General features: G+C 37.3%; 1 protein-coding gene across 1 annotated transcript in view; it reads right to left on the bottom strand.

Annotated features, from left to right (window-relative positions):
• Nucleotides 1-15,843, bottom strand: part of SHC3 (SHC adaptor protein 3) — a 63,205-nt gene extending 47,362 nt beyond the window's left edge. The window contains exon 1 of the mRNA XM_065740572.1: nt 15,304-15,843. Within this exon, the coding sequence (XP_065596644.1) occupies nt 15,304-15,843 (540 nt within the window). The remainder of the gene's footprint in view (nt 1-15,303) is intronic.
• Nucleotides 15,844-23,142: the final 7,299 nt, after the last annotated feature.

The raw sequence follows: 23,142 nt of genomic DNA on the forward strand, positions 1-23,142 counted from the left end.
AATCCCTGTGACAACACTTTATACCACTTTCCCAGCTTAACTGAATTTATAATGCCCACTTACTATGCCACTGAAAAGGAAAGCAAAATTAAAAAAGGAATTGCAATCAAAATGTGTTTCCATTAATAAAAAATACTAAGTAAAAGAAGAGGCAGACAGAATACAAATACTAAGTAAAAGAAGAGGCAGAAGGGGCAGTTTCAACAGTTTGTGGTCTGAAGTGGCCCAATTCCATGACTAATGGGCTGGGAGATCCATGGACCCACACCCTGGGAATGGGGGAAAAGGGAGAGGGTAGGGAGATGGGCCTAAAAACAAAACAGCAACAACAATCTGAGGAGGAAAAGTAATTTACTAAATAAGGTAACAGAATGCAGAATAATACAGTATAATACTGTATAATTGGAATTGAAGCTAATAAATCAAATAAAATGAGAGAGTGTCCAAAAACTGAAGGTTTTGCTGAGATGAGCAGCAAAAGAGGAAGACTCTGGGATGGGACTTGCATGCAGTTTTATCTTTCTCTCTGGGTGGAAAATGAGAATGCAAAGTCCTCTGGGGTATGTAGTTCTTCTCTTCTGAGAACCAGGTACACAGAAATTTGACAGTCCACAGAACTGGAGCATAAACTCTTTAAATCCCAGTGCCTCACATGATGTTATGATGTGAAAACCAATAACAAAAAAATAATAAAACCACAATATAATCTTTTAAAATTTTGTTTTAACTTAACATTTCTTGCCTTTAATGCAATACTGATTGGCATTAATGATAGGGAACTTTAGTTGTTTGTTTGAAAAGAGAGGCCAGCAGCATCCTGGCCTGTATCAGGAATGATGTGGTGAGCAGGTCTGGGGAAACAATCCTGTCCCTGTACTCAGCACTGGTGAGGCCCCACCTTGAGTATTGTGTTCAGTTTTGGGCACCTCAATACAGAAAAGGCACTGAGATGCTGGAGCAGGTTCAAAGAAGGGTAAAAGGGCTTGTGAAGGGCTTGGAGAATATGCCATAAGAGGAAAGACTGAAGGAATTGGGGCTGTTTAGTCTGGGGAAGACAAGGCTGAGGGAAGACATTATTGCTCTCTTTAAATACCTGAAAGGCGATTGCAGTGAGAGAAGTCTCCTCTCACTGGTGACAGGTGAGAGGACACAGGGAAAGTTGTCCTCCAGTTGTACCAGGGGAAGTTTAGGTTGGGTGTAAGGAAAAGCTTTCATTCAGAAAAGGTTGTTAAGCACTGGAACAGGCTCCCCAGGGAGGTGGTTGAGTCACCATCCCTGAATGTGTTTAAAAACTGTCTGGATGTGGTGATCAGGGACATGATTTAGCAGTGGGTTTTTGGAGTTAAGGTAATATGGTTAGGTTGTGGTTGGACTTGATGATCTTGAAGGTCTTCTCCAACCTGAGGAATTATATGTTTCTATGATTCTATGAAAACCTTGCTAAAATTCATGAAATTACTGCCTTAATTGGCTGTTGTCTATCTTCTGAATACTACATTTTACTCATCCACAAACAGAGGCAATGTAAGTCATCATCTGAGGTCGTCTGTCTGAAGGAGTATGGGAATAAAGCAGTCCTTGATAACTTTTTTAAGGCAAAATGGCTGCAGATCTATCTAGAATTTGAAACACTTAGTTACCTGTTCCCTTATGTGTAACAAAATGGCAGCTGGCAGAACACATACTACCACATCTGCATGAGGAAAGTTAATGGCTCAAAATTTTTGAAAACAAATCTCCTATCCTTATTTAGTCTGACTATATAAGGAGGAAATAAAGAATTCACATCAGTAGTTTTGTACCCTTTGAATGTGACCTAGTGTTCATACCCATGTCAGGCTAGCACACTGGAAATTTGTGGGAGGCATTGATCACTTTGAGGCACAGATCTAAGTCCAGATAGCTATGTGAATATTCTTTTTACTGTATGGAAGAATGGTACTTTCCTGATCACAACAAATAGCCAATTCAAAGAACACTGGATTTTCTGAGTTTTTTTGTTTGCTTGCTTGCTTTTTAACCTATAATACTTATGAACCCCAAATTACCTTTACCTATTTGGAAAGCAAAATGAAAAGAAAGGAAGGAGAGTATGCTAAGCAACAGTGAGGATGAGTTCCCCTCAAGGCCAGCAAAGTTATCCAGGATTTTCCTCTTAAGCACAGTTACCTTCAACTGAAATTATACGTGAGTAACAGAAAGAGTCATTCAAACCAGGTAAATGGTTCCTTTAGTTAGGATAAGTATGGAGGTAGCTTTTGTTTTGAATTCACGTTGAATATAAGGATCACTTTACAAGGAGGGTTGTTGTGAAGATATCTCCACATAGACAGGCTGAAGCTGTGCCATACATGTCTCAGCACTACAGCAGATGAGAGTTAGGATGTAAGCTGACATCATGATCATTTATGAGTACTGAACACAATGGGAAGCTCCTAAGGCTAAATTTATGCTTGAAAACTTTTAAATACAATGTTACTGCACTCACATTGTGAGAATAGAATGTTGTTTCTGCATAAGAACAAAATAAGAATTTTATTTCATGGTCTCTGCGGCCCTCTGGCATCACAGAATTTAGAAATAAAGATCGCAAATTGATTAGAAATATACAGGTATAGCTAGTAACATACCCAAGGAAGTAAAGGCAAGTTGGAAACTTGCCTGTCTGAAGAGGCATCAGGAAGTGCCCTTTGGACAGAAGGGAAGAGGCCTTGGAGGGAATCACGACGTCAATACGATATGAAGAGTTCTGAGCCATCTTGGAAACAGCAGGATTGTGACCGATAGAGTAAGAATCAGTGTAATTTACAACTATAAATCTTCGCTGGTGACAAGGTAGCATACAAATGAACAAGTGTCAGAATGTAACTAACAAATGTAAACCTGGCAAGATGGTGAACCTGAAGTACACAGCCAATGGGAAAACAGGGCAGGGGATAAGCTTGTGGGAGATGAAGTATAAAGGCTGTAATGGTGTTCCCATAGAGGTACTTCTGTTGACAGGATGCCTGCCATTGCAGTCACAAATTAAACTTTTCTTCACCAAAAATCTTATCTCCTAAAAATTATCTCAGATGTTTCTGACAATGCTGGAAAAAGAGCATATACATAGGGACTTCATCCTCATGATTCTAGGAGCTCAGCAGCTAGTCTGGACCCTTGGCCCCTGCTGGATCTGGACCCAGGGGCCAGCTATTGCACTGAAGCATGAGACCTACTCTGAAACCAAACCAGAAGAAAACACAGCACCATAGGGAATTTTTCCCAGAATTTTCTGAAGATCTGTATTCTCAATATGCAATAAACATTTTATTTAAAAAATACTTTTGTGTCTGCCAAGAGGGTGTTTGCTAAAACTCAGGCAGATCTCCTTGTAAGCAAAGAGTAGGTGTGCACTGTCCTGCCACTGCTTTACACCAGCTCCAGCGACACAGATGCCTGCAGATGCCCCTTCATGTGATGCTGATATAGTGAGATGCCTGCTGGGAAAAGGATCTGCTTTTGGCAAACATGAGCTACCACCTTCTGAAGAGACAGCAAAGCAGTGAGAAGGGCTCAGCATGCACACAGCCATTCAGAGTGATGTCAGATATCTAGATATTTTAAGCAGAAGGGTGGAATAGAAGATGAGATCTGTGATATTTCTAACAGAGGGTGAGTTACGGTATTAAAAAAAGCTGTGGGCAGAAGGAAGATGGGATATTCAGAGAAAAATAAATTTGTATGAGCAGCAGTCACAGAGCCTTCAAGTCACCTGTTATAGATTTTTCCAAACTCTGGAAGTTTGGGATATAAATATTTGCCTATGAATGCTCTACTTGGCTAGCAGTTAACACAGTATCAAAATCTTACCTATCACTAGTGCTTATACTGTACATACACATCATGAGGAAACATAAAATAGTCTGTTTGAAATTTCATCAATGTTTTGTATAAGATTCACTTGTAGCAACACAAACACATTTCATAGGTTTTTATACATACAGACTTTTTATGAACTCCCAAATTAATCCTCTCCTGTAATTATCTCTGAATCATAATTACTGCACTGAGACTCAGGATGATTACAGAGATGTACTGAGCTGTGTGTGGAGATAGTGAAGGTTGAGGTCCCTTGTCCACGCACCTCTGTGGAGCCCTGCCACTGCCTTCTGTCCTTTTCTTCTCTTCCTCTAGGGCAAGGCTTGTCATCGGGGGCTGCCTCTGGGGGTACCTCGTGCCTGTCCTCCACCAGCACTCTGGGGGAAATGATCTACATCACCACCATGTGCTCCCTAAGTATTTGCATAATGGTGCACCTGCTTCCTGCAGGGCTCAGCAGTGTTGTAAGAATGAAACACTGGCAGCATCACTCTGAATAAGGAAAAGGCCCTAAAAGACGTTGTCAGAATCTAACACTAAAAATGTGTCATAAACATATGCTGCCATGAAAAAGGGAGAAACACTCTTCTAATTATCATAGTTGTAAAACACTTTCGTAAGAGACTGCAGAGAAATGAGAATTTCTCTGTGTATCTGTGCATTGATATATTTTGATTCACTGCACCAAACAATAAAAGTGTTTCTTCAGCATCCAGAGTACAAAACAATAAAAAGAAAGGTCACATTTTCAAAATTTCACAGCATGACTGTAAGTCACTGTAGATTTGCTAGATGTCTAGCTTTAATCATGTAAATCCTTTTACAGAATGCTTCTTGAAGCTTTTCATAAAGGCATTTTGTCACATAAGTAAGAGGAGACTGACTTCCAGCAGGATACTGAGATCAACAGTAGAGCAGTGTGCTTCACACTGACTAACCAACACAGAAAGGCTGTGAAACTTCATCTAAATAAATTGTCTGATCCACTGCTAGTAGAAGTACCAGCTTTTAAACCAAAAAAGGCAAATGTATTGTTTCTCATGTTTTTGCTTAAATGTTATCTAAAGAATCAATCCACCATAACAAATATATATATACACTCATATATAAATTAAATATGTATAAGTGTATATTTGTACAAACATACAGATCTTAAAGTTCTCTTCACTGACGATAAGTATGCAGAAATATGCAGTGCTATTGTTCTTAAGAATTGTTATCTAGAATCATTAAGATAAAAAAGCCAACTATTTTTCTTTCTTCTTTCTGAAAAACAGGTTATATACAGATGCCACTATTTCAATATTTTGTAGGCAGCTACATCTATCTGCTATCATTTGGCATATGAGCTATATATGTCTATTAATAAACAGACTTGCATTATTTATGTATAAGAAGATACCAGGATCTGCCAACACTGAAAAAGATGGAAATTTGTTAACCTTTTCCCACTATGGAAATCAAAAATTGTGTAAAGTTCCTCTTTATTAGCTAGAGAATCACTTAAAGAAAATACTAACACTGTGAATATCTCCATTTTTTTTCCTGAGATTAGGTCAGAGAGAGAGCACTATTTGGCAAAGAAATGGTACCTCTCTGTCACTGTTATTAAGGCAGAAGAACAGAAGATAGAACAGTACTAAGCAATAGATTCTACATTTGTTAACATAACTTTCAATGCATGACTAGGATTTTATGTGACTAAAAATTATCACTTGCTAGGGGAAAGGGTTTTCTGAAGTTAAGATGTGCAACAATGTACAATATTTTCTCCATGCTTCCAAGTACAGTTTTCCTCTGTTGCTAAAACATATTTTCTCTGGATTTTAATAACATAAGCTTTTTCTACTAATTTTTTTTTAATACTATTCCTAGATCAGAGTTGTAGATATGAGTAACCCTAGAAATAGTCACACGACAGGACATCTTATCGATAATTAAAAAAAAAAAAAACTACTACAAGAAAAAATTATCTCCTAAATCTGTGTACCAAAAAATACCCCCAAAGACAATTAAAAAAAAAAGAGAGAGAATCCGTTCCAATTTGGATACATCTATAATTATCATAAGATATCAATAGCGGTTTTACATTTGTCCCCTGCAAAAACATTCTGGCAGCATGTCTCACAGTCAAATCATAGGATAATGATTCAAAACTGCTAAAAAAAGGCTAAGGATTCAGCTAAGGAAAGGAAATGTATTCTATCTTATCTTGAACAGCAATTTCTTAAGTCAACTCTAAAGTCTCATTTCTTGCTAGTAGGAGAAAGATACCACAGGGAAGCAAATTTTCCATCTGTCAATTTTCTAATCTCCATCTCAAACAGTATTGAAAACAACACATCTTCAAAAAAAAAAAAGACCTTTTTCTTAGTACTGATTTGTAGGCTATGAAGGAAGATTGCCAACACATAGCTGAAAAATACAATGCAGATAGTAAACGTAACGGGCTTTCACAAGATTCCACATTAAAAATATCAGTAGTTCTATATGCATCTTTCTTTTATTAGTATTTTGCAAACATACATTTTTGCATGCGAAAACTTGGAAATGCTATAATCAGAAATACACACATTAGGCCTTTACCATTATATGTGTAAGCATGTTTTGCATAACGCCCCTTTTTTTTTGTACATGTTGCGGGTTTTAGTGAAAAAAAAGGCTGTATTTACAAAAAGTTTAGCCCTATACTTTTCAAATACAATGCAAAAGGCATATAATGGACAATGAATGCAATTACTGCAGTGTGATATTAACCAAAACAAATACTTGCAATATGCACAACAGTGTCACAATTAAAATGTTTCATTTTCTCGGGTACATAATGGAAATGACTGAACACTTTCCAGACAGTTTACTTGCTACCTTGACAATCTACTAAGCTGTCTTCCCTTTTAAATCTCCATGCAGATTAGCTCTAGCAGCTTATGTTTTACATCAGATTTCCCCTATTGCAAATGTGCAAATATTCTGCAGCCAAAATGTCACGCTTCAAAACCTGAAAATCATAATTAGAAGTCTAAAATCATAGAGACTGTAGATATATCAATTTTTTAAGAACTTGCATCACCTTAGACATTAAGTAGAACTGCTTGATGAGGAGTATTTATTAAAGCAAAGAACCAGAAGATGGAAGAACGAACAGGTGCATTTCAGCTAAGCTGGGTATAAACCGGAGGTAAGTTTCTGAAAACATGCTGAAGAACTGCTGCACTTTCAAAATTGTACATTTGAAGGAGTGATTCCAGAAGCATACTGACAATGTTAAAACCCCAAATTCAAAATAGACAGAAACAGGGAGAGTCCTTTCTTGTTTAAATGCTACGAATTTTTGTCACAGGAGTCCAGCAATAAATACATGCTTCTCCTGAATCTTCATCAATCTTCAGCTTTTTTGCTTTTAAGTTTTAATTTCTTTTGTTTGCAGAAAGAGTGCCCAAAATACAGCCAAGCATGAAGAACAGAGAAGGGAAGGTTAGAGGCATCACAGACCAGATTTAAAGTACAATAAATCTCTACAGGCAGCAGGGAGGCCACCAGCTTTGCAGAACCCACCCCTACAGTCCCTTTGCCACACAGAGCAGCCCTGCTCCTCCACAGGAGGACACATCCTACAAGAGAGTTGAGGGGATGGTACTATCTACTAAATGGTATCTGCCTATTTTATGATGACAAAATTAAATTACAAAGATTTTAAAGTGCTTGAAAGCTCTGTGTTTCAACAATCAGTGTTTGATTTTTTTTTTCTAAAGTAGGATTGCTATACATATCTATTGTTGTAACAAATGAATGACAATAAACAGTGCAAAATCCACAACTAATTTATACCATATGCCTACAAGCATTTTAAATAGTCTCAACCTTGCCTTAGCTTGAAAAGTCTGCTGCTCAACATCTACAGGCTGAACTGTTCTTCACAAGTCTGATCCTGCAAAAAAAATATCCATACAGAGTACCAACTCTGAGCTTCTGAAACATGTATGTAATTTTTCTTTGAAAGATTTTTAGATACATGTTTGGTAGGAAATGCTTTCTTCCAGCTGCATCAGGCACTATGCACCACGTGATATTTTCTGCCAGTGATTACAAGTGTCACAGTGTCAAGGCAGACAGACCATGACAATTCAAAAGCAAAGTCTGAAGACCTGGGCAAGGATGTATCTCTCTCTCTCCAAAATTTTTACTATAATTTCTGCCATAAATGTGCTCCATTTGCTAATCAAAAGAGCATTTGTCTACTCTGCTTGCTCTGTTAGAGATTTGGTAGCCTGGAAATCAAACTACCAGGGGTAGTTTACTTGTTTGCCCCTGTATTTGACACTTGGAAACAAAGCATAGTCCCTGTACTGCATGTAATGCTGGTGGCATTTACAAAACATTTAATTTCTAGGGAAGTTAAAGGTTCTTTTTCGGTGCCCTGCAGATTGTGGAAGAAACTTGTTTACAAGCAAAGAGACAGATCAGTTTCCAATAATTTATTCATCAGCATCATACTGTGTCAAATGCCACTCGGGACACTGGTTCCAGTAAGGCCTGTCCTCATATCATTTCTGTGCTAAAAAGCTAAACATGGAAATAAATGATTGGTAGTACCGCAGCAGCTCCAGAAGGACACAAATAGTGCTGAGCACTCCCCTGGACACCATATCTACCTTTCAGTCTTTTCCTTGTTATGTCTGGAATTTGATCAACTATTGTAACTAATTTCAGGATCAGTTTATGAGATTTTTTTTTTAAGATGTTATGGTTTTATGATTTTTGTTGTATTATTGATATTCCACATCATAACATCATGTGGTGTATAGGGAGTTAAAGAGTTAATGCTCTAGCTGCGTGGATCATCTATAGTTATGGGTATACCTGTCTCAGAAGAGAAGAACTACATTCCCCAGAGGACTTTGCGATGCTTTGTGTTCTTACGTGTTTACGCTCAGAGGGAAAGATAAAAACTGTCTGCGGTCACGGGACACTCTCTTTCCTTTGGGATGGACTCAGCAGTGGGTGCTTGCTGCCATCCGCCTTCAGCGTTAGCGTAAGGCCTTCGGTTTGTCAGACACTCTCTCTTGCTCATTTTATTTGATTCATTAGCCTCAATTCCAATTATATTGTATTATATTGTGTTATTTTGCTTTCTGATAACTTATTTAGTAAATTAGCTTTCCTCCTCAGATCGTTGCCGCTGTTTTGTTCCTAAGCCCATCTCCCTTCTCCTTTTTCCCTTTCCCCCTTCCCCTTCCCCGGGGTGTGGGCCCGTGGGTCCCCTGCCTCAATTGTCACAGTACCAGGTCAAACTGTCCCACAAACCCTTGACAAGACCAAAATTCCAATCAGTAAACATAGTACAGTGGTATTGTGGGAAAATTGCCTAGGCAGCTTTTTCTATTTATCGCATTATTTTCTTTGTGTCTCCCTGCATCTTGTTTATTTTTGCTTAAATTTCTCTCTCTACATATGATTATTGCTTGCTATCACTCTCTAGTTTTGATAGGCTTCCTTTCTATACCCACGTTTTAAATCTTTCAGCTGCAACCTAGCTTGTCAGTCAATCATTCCAGGACCTAAGAAAAACTTTCTTGAAAAAATCTAGGGGAATATATGTCGCTTGTTAAGCAGACATGCAAGATTAGCCTTATGAAAATGTTCCTCTCCAAAAACACAACAGCTGGGATGTGGTTGCATCCTTGTTCCCATTGCAATGGGCAAGTTCTGCCCCAAAGCAGCCCAGTGCAGACAGGGACAGAGCTGCACTGAAGGCAATTGTAAGCACATAGAATCACATGGAACAAGACTACATCAGGACTGTCCAGAAAGGCATGCAAGCAATCACTTTTTCCTCTATGACTATGGAATTTGTTTCATTGTTTCACTTCTTGCTTCACCCTACCGGACTCTCAGCAGTCAGGAAGGCTGCCTGTTTGGGGCTGTTCCAGGGCAGATCTGCATTTTTCCTATTGCAAACATGAAGAAAATCTAATACTAATACGTTGTGCATTCACTTCAACTTCCTACAAGAACTGAAGCCAGTCTGGGGCACAAGAACAGCTAGTGTGCTGAAAGAAACATTTCTTGATGGGTTACGTGGCTGGGGGACGAAGAGTGCCCTGTAGCCAGGATGTGGACCTCACTACTAACAAAAAAAAGAAAGGCTTGGGTTTTTCCTGAAGATTCTGATTCATCCATGTGTTTTATTTATGTTTATAGAAGAAGATATTTAAATTGGGCACATGGTACTCTTACAATAAGCATTATTTGAAGATAAATAAAACAACAATCCAACTCCTAAGGGGAAAGAAAGAATTATGTCAGTAGTTCTGCCTCTTAAAAGGATTAGGTAAACTTACCTGTGGAATTTAAAACTGTATCAGTTTCACTTTAAAAAAAAAAAAAAGTACATAGTTCTGATTTAAACTATTCAAGTCAACATAAGAGTGCCCAAACTCTGTCCCTTACAAAACCTCAGGTGAAGAAACTGTATCAAAGCTTCCATACCATTTTGCAAATACTCTAGCTGTACTGTAGATCAGACATTTGCTTTGACTGTTGTTTGCATCATTACTGAAATCATCAGGTGCTTTTCTTTCTCTGAAAGGTGAGCAAACGTAAAGTAATAATACTTGATTCATATAATTAGAATAATACTAAAATTAATAACTATGCTGTGTGACTTCTGTTTGTAGGGTCTGATTTAACTTCTGTGGGAAACTATTTTCATATCAGTGCACTGTACAACAAACCCAGTGTTTCAGACAAAGGAAGCTCAGAAGGGGACTTTGGACAGACTAACAAGCATCATTATTTTTTACTTCTAACAACAGCAAAGCAAATGTGAAGGATACTAACTGATTGCAAAGTAATATAACATGCTGGTAGGAATTAACTGCTAAAATCAATACTGTCTTTATCATTAAATTCATGCATGCAGCAGTAACAGCCAAGGTGACAAGCCAGTCTTATAAGACTCTGAGCTCTGGCTAGCACTGTTTGGGTACGTAGGAAGAAGACAGCAGTATCTGAACTAAAGGGTTTTTGTTCAATGCTAATTTACCTGAATCACAGAATCCACATCTTAAGCACGTAAAATTATTTGGGATTGTTTTCCTTGTTATTACAATCACGTGCATAAAATCCTTCTGACTAGGTTTTTACTCAGGCTATGCAAAAATACTAATACTACTGCAACTTGACTGGTGGAAGCAGAATTCAAAAATTAAAAAAGAAACAAAACAGAAAAAAAAAGACATTTTTCTCTAAGAAAGGATGATAAATCTAGTATCAGTCAGAAAGGAAACAAAAAATTATTGCTGTAAAATTAACGTTCTTAAAAATGAATAAAACGGCAAAATGGAAATTGTAAATTCGGTTGGAAAATTGACTTCAAGTCTATTTAAAGGAGTAAGAGGAAGCAAGAAATCCTCTTCAGATTTTTCTTATGCTGCACAGAGTACCTTTCTAACAGGTGAATAAAGACTAGTGCAACAAAGGCATTTTTTTATTTTACTCCTGCTTTAGGCCATCAGCAAATCCAATTTTTGTTAGAAAAGGTGAAGAAAAGGCAATGTCAGTTTCCACCATGTTAGCTCCATGTAAGGCTGTGCCTCAGACTGTGAATGCTGTGATGCTGCAAACTCATTACCTACCTGCAAAGAACTACCGAAATCATACCAGCCTTGCACAAATGCTGAAGGGAATACTACAGTGAAGTATAAAATGATGCAATAGATTCTATAACTCAATACTTCAGCTCATCCTTAAGCACATACTTAACTTCCAGCACATAGGAGCAGTTACTTCAATGAGAATATTCCTTTAATAAATGTCATGCTGAAGTGCATGCAGAACTGAAGCATTCACTTCATGATGTATTTGAACAGCTTCATCAAAATATCTGTTTTCCTCATTAGATGTAAATTACTGTTAACCCCTCCCAGGACATGAAAGTGTTAAAATACTATAGAAATGATGTTAAAGAATAACACTTAGGCATTACACTGTAGCTACTCTGCTATAATCTTAATAACTTAATTTACTTTACATTGAAATATTACTTGCAAGGTTTGTGGTTCTTTAAGATTAAGTCCTTTTTCCTTCCTCTCTATTAGATATTACCTTTGTAAATCCTTTTTTTTTTTATTTTTTAATGAGATTTTCCCAATTCTTTTCTAAGCTAATATCTTTTTTTAAGGCTTTTTCAGAGATACTGAATATATAATTTTAACATTATATTTCAGTGTTTTGGCTTTGTTTAGTTTTGAAATGCTGAAAAATAGAATTTTAAACTCATCATCACAGTGTTACAGAAAAGACCAACCATGAGTTATATAAAGGCAGATGTATATTTGCCTCTTATAATGACTGTTGATTGTACTCCTAGTCGAATCATCTAAAATCCAGAACATCTATGCCATTACACATTTAAACTCATCAGTAGATACTTATCATTGGAAATAAACAGATTTCCTTGAAGCATTCAACTGTTTTTATATTTCAGAAGTTAACACTTTTTTATTATATGTATTTGACACTCCAACAACATTAACATTTAAAATTACTCTCTGTCAGTCTCACTGTGGGAAATACAGCTAGTTATTCAGTTACTTCCATTATCATAAATGATTTTTTTTCCATTAATCCACACTTTGTTAAACTGTTGAATGCTACTCTTAAGTAAAGTATCAGTACCTCATCACTTTATGTCTCTCATTTTGGCTATGGCCAAAGTCTAATTTGTTACACAAATGACTTTTTTTTCCTGTAAATAAATTTTCTAATTAAAATAATGTAAAAGAATTCAATATGAAATCCACAGGGAGAAAAAAAAATAGAGAAAGCACCAGTAGCTCAGTGGCAGAAAATAATTCCTTTGCAGGAGACCATGGAAAATATAGTTTCTGTTTACCATAACCCTACACTTCTTTTTAAGAATTACCATTACACTGCCCATTTACAAAATAGCTAAGCAAAAATATGAATGAGCACTGCCAGAAAATGGTTAGCAATTATTATTCTGCTGACCACTGTGGGTTTGGTGAACAGAAACTTATGAAAAGAGTGTAATAAATGTCTTACATTCGTCATACACTGCATGTAGAAGTTTATTTCTCTCGCTTCAAGAGATTCCAGTATGATTTACTAAGCTGTCTGGCATTGATCAGTCACATTGTCCCACATAATATTCTCAATTAATATGGAAAATGCCATCCAGTACATATTTGCAAAATAATAAAAAGTAATAATTAAATAAATAAAAGAAGATAAAAGCTTTGCTGGTTAACAAAATATCTAATTTTTGTCTCACTTAGCAAACAGCATATGGAATGTTCTGCAAAGCATATGGTAGTAATTAAACGTGGTATGAGTCCCCCAGATAGTCAGAATAGCCATGAGATATCCAAGGAATGCTTCCCTTCAGTGTACATTACCTGGGTATTGATTTGATGGTCTGAATGCATAAAAGCCTTGGGAACTAACAGTGTCTAATGATGGAGGAACTGCACTTCTATTCTTATCCACATGAATGCTGCAGTTGCTGAGGAAAATTCTAAGATACTTAATAAACAGTCAAATTATAGCTTAATGTTACTTTCATTCATTCATTAACCACTGATATTATGGCAGAGGGGACAAAATTTAAAATACCGCCCTGTTTTGATAGAAGCAATATTTCATAAAAAGTAGATTCTGTAAATTCTAATGACAGGAAAAAAAACATCAGTAGTTTAAGTTGTATAAAGTGCTAATGATTTATTTTGAAATTCTAATATTCATAATACGTAGACATCCACTTTCATATATTTGAAATCAGCTGCACTAATTATAGTTCTTGTTCTAATATTACATATAGATTGATGATTAACTTCAGATGAAAATTTGCTCATATATAATTTTAATTTTCCTTTCAACTCAAAGCATTCATAAATTCAACCACTGAGAAACATAGAAAAATGAATAATGTGTTTGTTTTCAGGTAAAACAAACAGCAGCAGCTAATCCTCATAGTGACTTTCTGCTACTTACAATGTCTGAAGCAAAATAAATAAAATAGTTGAGTTTCCTGAGTTAACTGCAGAATGTTAAACAATCTTCTGCCAACTGGTGTATTCCTGGTGCAGAAGGATCTCCACACAGTTACATCTAGCACTAGTGGGACACTGTTATTGAGATACTTCTCAAACAGTAACAGAGGAGCAATTTACATCCCAAAGGGTAGCACTAACTCTCTTTTCCTTTTGTGGTACCAAATTGTCAGAAAGTGCTATTTCAGATAAGCAGTGCTCTGAATTGGCTAACATACTTCATCTGCCATCACTTGCAAGAGTTGCCACTAGCAGAAAAACAGGGAAGCTGCTTCCCAGCGTTCCAAGGGTAAAGTATGCTCTTTTCTTTTGATAATGAGACTTGAGAAATATTGCTAAGAGTTGAGTAACAAGACTGTAACTCAGTTTTAAAGCATCCTGATACAAAGTAATGCTTTGTATCACAAACACAACTTCTGCACCAAAACCAGAGATTTTAAAAAGGTCTGCAACCTCAATAACAGTCTGCCACATAACAGTTTAACACTTACAATGCAAAAGCATCTCAGCAAAAAATAAATAAATAAAATAAAAAGAATGACTAAAGAATGAACTGTAGGCATGTTATTTTTATTTATTTTAGAACACACTGTGCTAGAAGGCATAACCAGCATCGTATCTAACTACAAAAAATAAATAAATAAATAAATAAATAAATCTGCACATACATACCCTTTTCTCAAAGAATCTCTAATTTAACAGGTCATTTCAAAATGCATCCAAAGCATACCAAAATTTTACCCTGGAAACTTATGATTTGCTGCTCTTGACATGCAATATTAGTGAACTAAAAAAAGCAATAACATTTAAAGTGGATGAATTCTCATTATGTAAAACAAGCATTTCCCTGCTCTACTCACAGCAGTATTTCCACATGTGGAACATGATAAAAATTACACTCTGTGCCTTATACTTCCACTTTAAAAGCACACATGCCTTTAAAAGAATTTTCAAACTGAAATATCATGCAAGATAGATGGTCCTTCAGACATCAGGGTGTCTTCTCTTTCTTACTGTAGATTGCACCAGACATGTTGGAAGCCTATGCATCGAAGATATTTACTGTATGCTAGATAACACTGAAAACCTAAATTAGGAAGATGGGTGGGAACAACAATCACAACAGTAAGAAAAATAGCTTTTAGCTTAAAAACAATATTTTTACCCAGCTGCAGAATATTATCTGAGAAGTCTATATGCAGGTTTGCTCTGATATAAGTAACACTGCCTTTCTGCATTTACATACCATGCATTATGCACAAAAAAGGAGCATACAAATAGAGATCCTTTTAGCCTGTCTAGCCTGCCATCAAAACCAACAGAGAATTTTTCATTGATAAAAAAAGAGAACAGAAGAAATCAGACCAACCTTCACAATGTATGTCACACCAGGTCCCAGGATCTTCTCACTCAAGTGCAGCCATCCTCGAGAAGGTTTATCGACAAAGCTGCTCTTTTGATTCCTGTCTTCATCTCCCAGGCGCGTTTCCTCTGACCGTGTTTTTTTCCCCATACTCATCTTGTTCACGTCCTGCTGCGAACACGAAGTGGCAGAGACGAGGTTACATGTGTTGTCAGAAGCTCCTGCTGCTGAGCTAGAAGCACTCAAGCTTCCCTGTAACTTGGAGACCGCAAGCTCCTTTACTGCAGAGGACAGGTTTTTGATACCCAAAAGGCTGCCTGTGTTAGAGAATTTCAAGTGGGACACTTTATGGATGAGGGTACACAGGGTGGTGGGTCCATCTTCTTGGTCCTTGTGGAGAACCTCTGGAGCGACCAGGTAAGAAGGTGCTGCCGAAGTCGTAGCAACTCCTGAAACCTTGCTGTTCATGGACAAATTGTGAATAAGATCATCAACTGATGTCACTGAATCATTCCTGAAGCGGTTATACTTGGTACGTTGAAGCATGCCCTTCTATCTAGTTTCCTGCATATGTTCTGGCAAATCTGATGCCAACGCAGGAGATGTCCGTGCTAACATAGCAGGCAATTCATAGCAACACAGGCAGATAACAAGATTTCGGGGTAAAAAAGCAAAGAATATGAGGAAGAACAAAAAATATATATTTTTAAGATATTTCTCGTGGTTCCACGTTAAGGTTAGTGAAGTAACAGTTATCTATGACAGAGATCCCAGTCCTGCTTAGAGCTGCCAACTCACTCACAGCAAAAGCATGACTCACACAAATGAGAAGGACCCTTTTCAACAAAAGGCTCAGTGAGCACTGCAAATCACTTCCTGTAGCAAAAAAAAAAAAAAAAAAAAAAAAAAAATCCACCCACTTACAGCACACCAGCACCAATCAATTCTCAAATTTCCTTATCCTGTCTTCTCAAACAGATATTTCTCTCTAACATTTAATTCCCCCCACCACCCTTTTATGTACCAAAGGCAATTACCTTTAAAAAGGAATTAACAGCCTTTGTAAAAAACACCGCACTTTATTCTTCTTTTTAAATGGCTTTTTCACCTCACATATCTGTGCACCTATAGAGAAGACACAATTAGATAGCAAATACCTGGATAATGTATACACGTATAAGTTCTCCTCTCCCCCCCCCCCTTCAGCAAAATGCAGATACCTTGGAGGTTTTCAGAATACCACTAAGCATTTCAAAAACAGATGATAGAAATAAAGAAAATACATGTTTTCCTTCACAAAAGCAGCCTAGCAGATTTTATGAGCTTTTGTGTCAATGTTGTTTCTCACAGAAATTGTTATATCCAGATTTTACAGAGATAGCAATCCTTCTCCCCTACTTCCCCACAGCTACCTTATATTTTAATGCAGGCTTATATGAAGCACCTATGTGTGGAGTATTTTTCTGATGTCCGACAGCAGGCAAAGAGATGCTTTTTCTTTCAAGACTGATATTCACTCTGAAGAAAATTGTGAAATAGATCTTCCATTCCCAAGAATATTAGCTATAATTCTGAAAAACCGAGAAATGCTAGGGGAATATTCAAAAGTCCGTGCATCATCTCATTGATGTCCTGCCGTGAAGAATAAAAGAATACACCAGTTCTTGTTAATCATATGTATCAGTCACAAGCACTTGATTTCGGGAGGAGAAAAACATGAAGAAAACAGATACTTCATTCTCTCTCTCTCTCTCTTTTCTTTTAAAATGCAAATAGTATAGAAGGTTGTGAAATACAATGCTCAACACAAGCCATATGGCTCTTTTCTATAAATTGACCTTCTTTGCAAAACATCTTTCAGGCATAGGAAAATACAGCGCACAATATTCTTTTTTTTAAACAGATGAATAACTACAACAATTTTTAAATAAAAATCCTGTGTTATTCCTTCCCCCTCCCTTAAATAAAGGCTGCAGCATTCAAATACATCAGAACTTAAATAGCTTAAATGCAGCTACTTAATTAATATATTTATACTATTAAATTAAAACAGCACCTCTTATTCCCGCAGTGATGAATAATGGCAGTGTCAGTGTTTCTAGTGATCTATGGAATAGCCTCTCACCATCACACTGCTAACCTGCTACAGCATCCACACAGCATTCATTCCTCTCTTCATCCTCCTAGCACAGCAACTGCAAACATGCATACCACGGCCTATTTTTACTTGTCTCTCCTGCCCAGAAAACCCTATCACTCACAAATGGCTCTCTTCTTTTGAAGCGGCTAGCGAAACTGCAAAATGTGAATGAGATGCTGACTGTGTGAATGGAAGGGCTGGCTAGCATCCTCACATTTCTGTGAATGAAGCAAGGCCTCGCAGCCTCTACCATGCAATCCCTTGGGTGCTCACCACCCCAGCCAATACCAGACGGCTTTGATGACTCATTCAGCAAAGGCTTGCTAAATAGTGGAAGATCCCATTCCGAGGGCAGGTGGCATTTTTCTGCAGCAACACGAGAAAATAAAGCTGCCGACAGAGTGGGTGACAGCACGCTGTAAAGCCCCGGTAGAAGAAAAGGTTTTGCAGGAGAAATGTGAGGGGCATCCGGGTTAAGAGGGGGCAGCAGAGGAAAAATGGGGATCTAGGGTTGGGTTCTTCACCGAGCCGTTGGTTTGTCTGATTCATTTGCATCCAGAGTGGGAACATGAATGTGCGCATTTTGTTTGATGTTTGCTCTGTTTGTGTGCCAGCAGATTCACAGATTTAACAGGTCTGCATTCATAAGTCTCTAAGGAAAAATAACAAAAACAAACAAACAAAAAAAAAACCTACCAAACAAACAAAAAGAACCCGAAGCTGCTCAAAAAGAATTGCAAACTAAAACAATTGCAGACTTTTATTTGCACAGTTAGCACAGTAGGTATTTTAAAATGTGATCATCAGGACATTGAGAGAGAACCAGAGGGAAGAGGATTTATTCCACTTCCCAGACCCACAGCAGCAGGATGCAATTTTGACATTGCCACAGAAATGCTATCTCTGAGGGACTCTGAGCTCTCCTGGTAACATGACATTTAATGCTGCTGCAGAAAAGAGGAGTAGTAGCCACGACACCCCAAGGGCTTGAAATGCAGTCTGATGGGAACTGGTTTCCTTTGAAAATCTGTCCCAAAACTAGAAGAAGTGCACATCTGAAAATTTAGTCCCTAGTAGTTTTCGGGACCAGAAAGTGTAGAAAATCTTGTCCTGCAGGCAGCACACCCAAATCTCACTCCAGAAAATAATAAATTTAGGAGTACTCATACTGGCCTTAAAGTGCAATTAAAATTAGAATTCAATCGCTTCTTCTGTATTGTCAGATCATTATAAGGCGTCTTCTGACTACATGCCCACAGTCTGCACACATACAATACTATGCTAGCCTGCAACCACTGAGCTCATTATTATCATTATCAGTGCATTCTTGACAGTAAGGCACTCAATTCACTATTTCCCTCTAATCTATCTGCAGCCATGCTAGGTCAGCTAGTAAAGTGAATCCAAGTTATAGTGTGCCTTTTTGTTGTTCTTTTCGCAGGGATGTGAGCCAGATACTGGCACCATGAGTAATAAGTGGCCATGGCACAATGAGTACATTGTTGACTCAGTAATAAAACGGCAGGTGAAAATTCAGTGTTGATAACAGTAAAATAATACATAGCCCTAGCAATATACATATAATGAGGGAGTGTAGCCACTTCTGACCAAAACAGTATTTCTTAGGAACTACCATTAATTTTGGCATCTCAGATTACTCCTTCTTGCTTTGAACTTGTCTCCATTAGCTTTTCATATGAATGCAGACACTAGTTCACATCATTATTCCTTCTTCTTCCCTTTCAGGTGGCTCTCAAGTGCTATTTTCCTTTTGTTTCTTAATGACCTCTGCAGCCTGTATTTCAGAAGAAATGAAGTTTTACTATCCACAAAGGGGAGGGGAAAAAAGGTAACGGAGTGAAGATCAGAGAAAGGAAAGGGAGAAAATTCATTTATTTCGTTTCCATTGTTGGGATGAGGTTTTAAGAGATTACATTACTTCAAAGGTAGGAGGCACTGTTGATGCTGGAGGTGTTGTGATTGTCACAAAGGGAAGTGAAGGCAGAACCGGAGTGTTTCAACAATTTTTGGTAATAGCTCTCCTGAATTGAAAACATGTGACTTCCAGTGAGTGACCCATATTTAAAGAAATGTTGATCATTTCAGAATCAGCAACAAAACCCTAGTACCACATTGTGAAAAATATGTAAGCAATTTTGACATTGCCACAGAAATGCTGGGTGATATTAAGATTGTGCGGAAAGGACATTTGCATTTCTGACCAGTGGAGGAAAAATTCCTTTTGGTGTAAATTTTTAAAATGAGGAGCATGAGAAAGACAGTGATTTTGGAGAAAACATACTCCAAAGTAATTTGGAGTTAGTTGTTACAAAAAACATTGAAAATGTCAATCAACTTTGAATACTGATGTTGCCATGGGTTTTGATTGCACCTTACACAAAGTAGACATGAGGGTTATTGTAGTTGACCTTCCTCTTTACAAAAAGTCATAAATAGTCAATGCTATGATGTTGGAGCATTAAATCATTAGCGTATAGGATGATAGTTTTCCTTACAATCTGGTAGGCACGAAGGTTACTGCTCCTTTTTAGTAAATCATTTAATGTAACGAGTGATTGATTCCTCACATTAAAACATAGTATTTCAACATACAACGATTTCTAATGCTCTGTGAGGATACTTATTCTCTTGATTTGTTAATTGAGAGAGGAAGATATCAGCTTTCCTCCTATGAGCTAGATATTTTCCGGAAACCTCTAACAGTGTATTTATCAGGCTTCATCCAGATTTATATGTGAGGCAAGCTCAGTTTACATGTACTTACAGACAAGCAAATAACATTACAACAAGCTTCAGAGTATTATGATCTAAATTTCTTAGAAAAGTAAAAGGTAAAGAAATGATTCTGCTTAATTTTGATATATCTATTTTGTTTGTACATACTTAATGTATCACCATCTGTCCTCCTCCCTATCTCTAACATACTCACGCACAGAGGTCAGTTACATGCCCCTGTGATTTGAAGGGATGCTTTCACAAAGCTGACAGGACTATACAAATGAAACAAAATTTCCATCACTGTCATTAAAGACAGCCATGACGACTACAAAACTGTCCGCAGGAAAAAACATAGTTGAAGTTTTGATTACTTTGCGTTTTTTTACTTACTGGCTATTTGAGGCAGAACTCAGCTTCTGTAAGACTATGCAAAAGAAGACAAAACAAAAACAAACTGAACAATCAAATGAAAGCAAAGTACAAGACCTGTTGCAAAGTCTGCAGTTCTGTTGAAGAAAGAAAAGGGAGGGAAGGAGGGAAGGGAAGGAGGGAAGGGAGGGAAGGGGAATCATCATCAACAACAACAACAACAAAACCTTCCAACAACTATTAAAAAAAATTCTAGTTGATTTATTTCAACAAAAACCTGCTGCAAATTGCCTTCATCTCCTTTTCATTCTATCCTCTCACACTATCAGTTTTGCTGTTTCCATGGAAACATTATTGCTAAGAGTTGAATGTGTGAGTAAATTGGAACATTATCTGCAGTTGTGCAAGTTATTTCTCTGGAAAACCACACTGTTGGAAATATAACTGTTTAAACCAGTGATTACTATTCACTAACGTTCAACTTCTGCCTTAATTTGAAGTAGCCCATATAAATTAAGGTTCAAAGTATGCCTACATATTTTTGTGCAAATGTGGAGGTTTTAAGCCAGAAGCTGATCCTAAACAGGATTGTTTCCTGTTACTTGAAAATACCGGAGCATTTTTGCATTGAGACACTTTCATCCTGTGAAACATGTCATGGCATAGTTGGCAGTGAATGAAACTTGAACTCATGCTCCATAAGTGTGACTCCTGTGGGTCTACTGTTAAAAGCCAGAATACAATAGAAATTCAGAGTGAAGATGAATCTTATACAGTACCGAACCTGAATGCAGCCTTAAGATTCTGAGAGGTGGGGAAGTCTATCATAATATGCAAATCAACACTAGGTCAACCTTGTAACACTGATCCTGATCTTAAGAACAACACACATTTTCATAGTAAACTCTTATCTATGCTATCATCTGAGGTGAGAATGGAAAGCAGCTAAAACAGTAAGGTTGCACCTTCTGAGCACAGCCTCAAGTGCAGTTGTATCTGTGTGGGCTGTGGGCTATCCTCTTTGCCATCCGATATCACCTGTGTTGAGGGACATTTTCACCCTCTTAACAACCTCTATAGATCCTGCATTGCTTCCAGTATTGGTTTAAAAAATACCACTTATTTTACTTCGAGCTGAACTAGCTTATTTTTTTGCTATTCATTTTTTCTCGTTTGTTTGTTTGTTTTCTTTTCTATATAGCCCCACTTGAGCTGATTCACAGGAAATTTTTAGGGAACCTCATGTGAGTATTTTACATGAAGTGACATACCTAAACAGCCTTCCTCACTTTACAAAGATGGGGTTGCAAGGAGCTCAGCAGAATCATTTTAGACCAATGTTCCAATACTCATAGAAATGACAGTTCTGTGGTATATAAACATTATCATCCAAGTATCTCTCTCTGCTATTACAGGTGACACATGAATGAAAGCTGAGAATGAGTTTTGTCTCATGTATGAGGATATGAAAGCTGTCGTTCAACTAAATGAAACCTGGAAGCTAGAAAGCAAGACAGCAGTTTTAACACTGAAATTTGGTCATGATAATGATGCAATCCATTTATGAAGAATAGACAAATTAGAAATTTAGATAAAAGTTTATCTGTCTGAGGCAGGATTTTAAACAGTTAGAAAGATTCACTGGAGGAGGTAAACAGCAACATCCTTTAAAAACAAATGATGCAAGAACTCTCACTGGCGAAGAATTTCATCAGCATGGCATGTAATCTCTTGTTCATTGCCAGCAAAGATGCATAGATAATTATAGTGGTTGTTAAAAAATATTGTTTGAAACTGAGAACTTGTTCTATCAAATAGTGCTATTGCGCTCTTTTAATCTGTTGTCATTTCCATGGAAATAAATGGGAGGCATTACATTCTGAGTGACCTACTTAGAACTTTTTACACATACAACATATACAACAATGACACTGCACTAGCAGAACTTACCTAAAGGTTCTGACCCCAAAACTTTCTCTGTATAAGCATATTTGTCTGAAATTGTTCTATGCATGAGCACTATGGAAAGCATACTGCTGCTTCTTGAAGTCTTCATATAAATGGCTACTGCCTTGTCTTTGCCAGCAACAGTCCATTAAAAATGATAAACTTTCTTCTGGGTGTGTGTCCCCCTCCTCTTACTAAAAAGATGCAATCAAAATGATAAGGATGGAAAAACAAGGGATAGTATAAATGGGCACCTTTGCCTTGTACTGTACATGTAACCAAAATCCTGGAGGTTTGCATAGACATTTGGTGGCAGTTGCAAGAGCTGTTCAGCCTGCTTTCACAGTCCTCTCACTGACTTATCATCATCTTTGCTGTGTTGGCATAAAATGCGTTCTGTGGCACTAGTCTGAAGAATAACACAGAAAAATATAGTTATTTTTTCCAGGCAGACAAGTTGATTCCCTAAATGAAAAATTGATATGAGAGCAGAGCAAATGCAGGAATAAGTAGTCTTGGACAGTGAAGAGAGGAAATATACTAATTGCATGAGTATTGCACATTTGCCTGATTTTCTATTTTCACCTTGAAATAGAATCCACAAGCTTGTGCCATTGAATTGTACAAGTTTTCTTGGCAAACAAGAAGTT

This window comes from Cyrtonyx montezumae, unplaced genomic scaffold (assembly GCF_038088225.1).
Source record: "Cyrtonyx montezumae isolate F1298 unplaced genomic scaffold, pur_monq_1.0 scaffold_29, whole genome shotgun sequence".
Taxonomy (NCBI): Eukaryota; Metazoa; Chordata; class Aves; order Galliformes; family Odontophoridae; genus Cyrtonyx; species Cyrtonyx montezumae.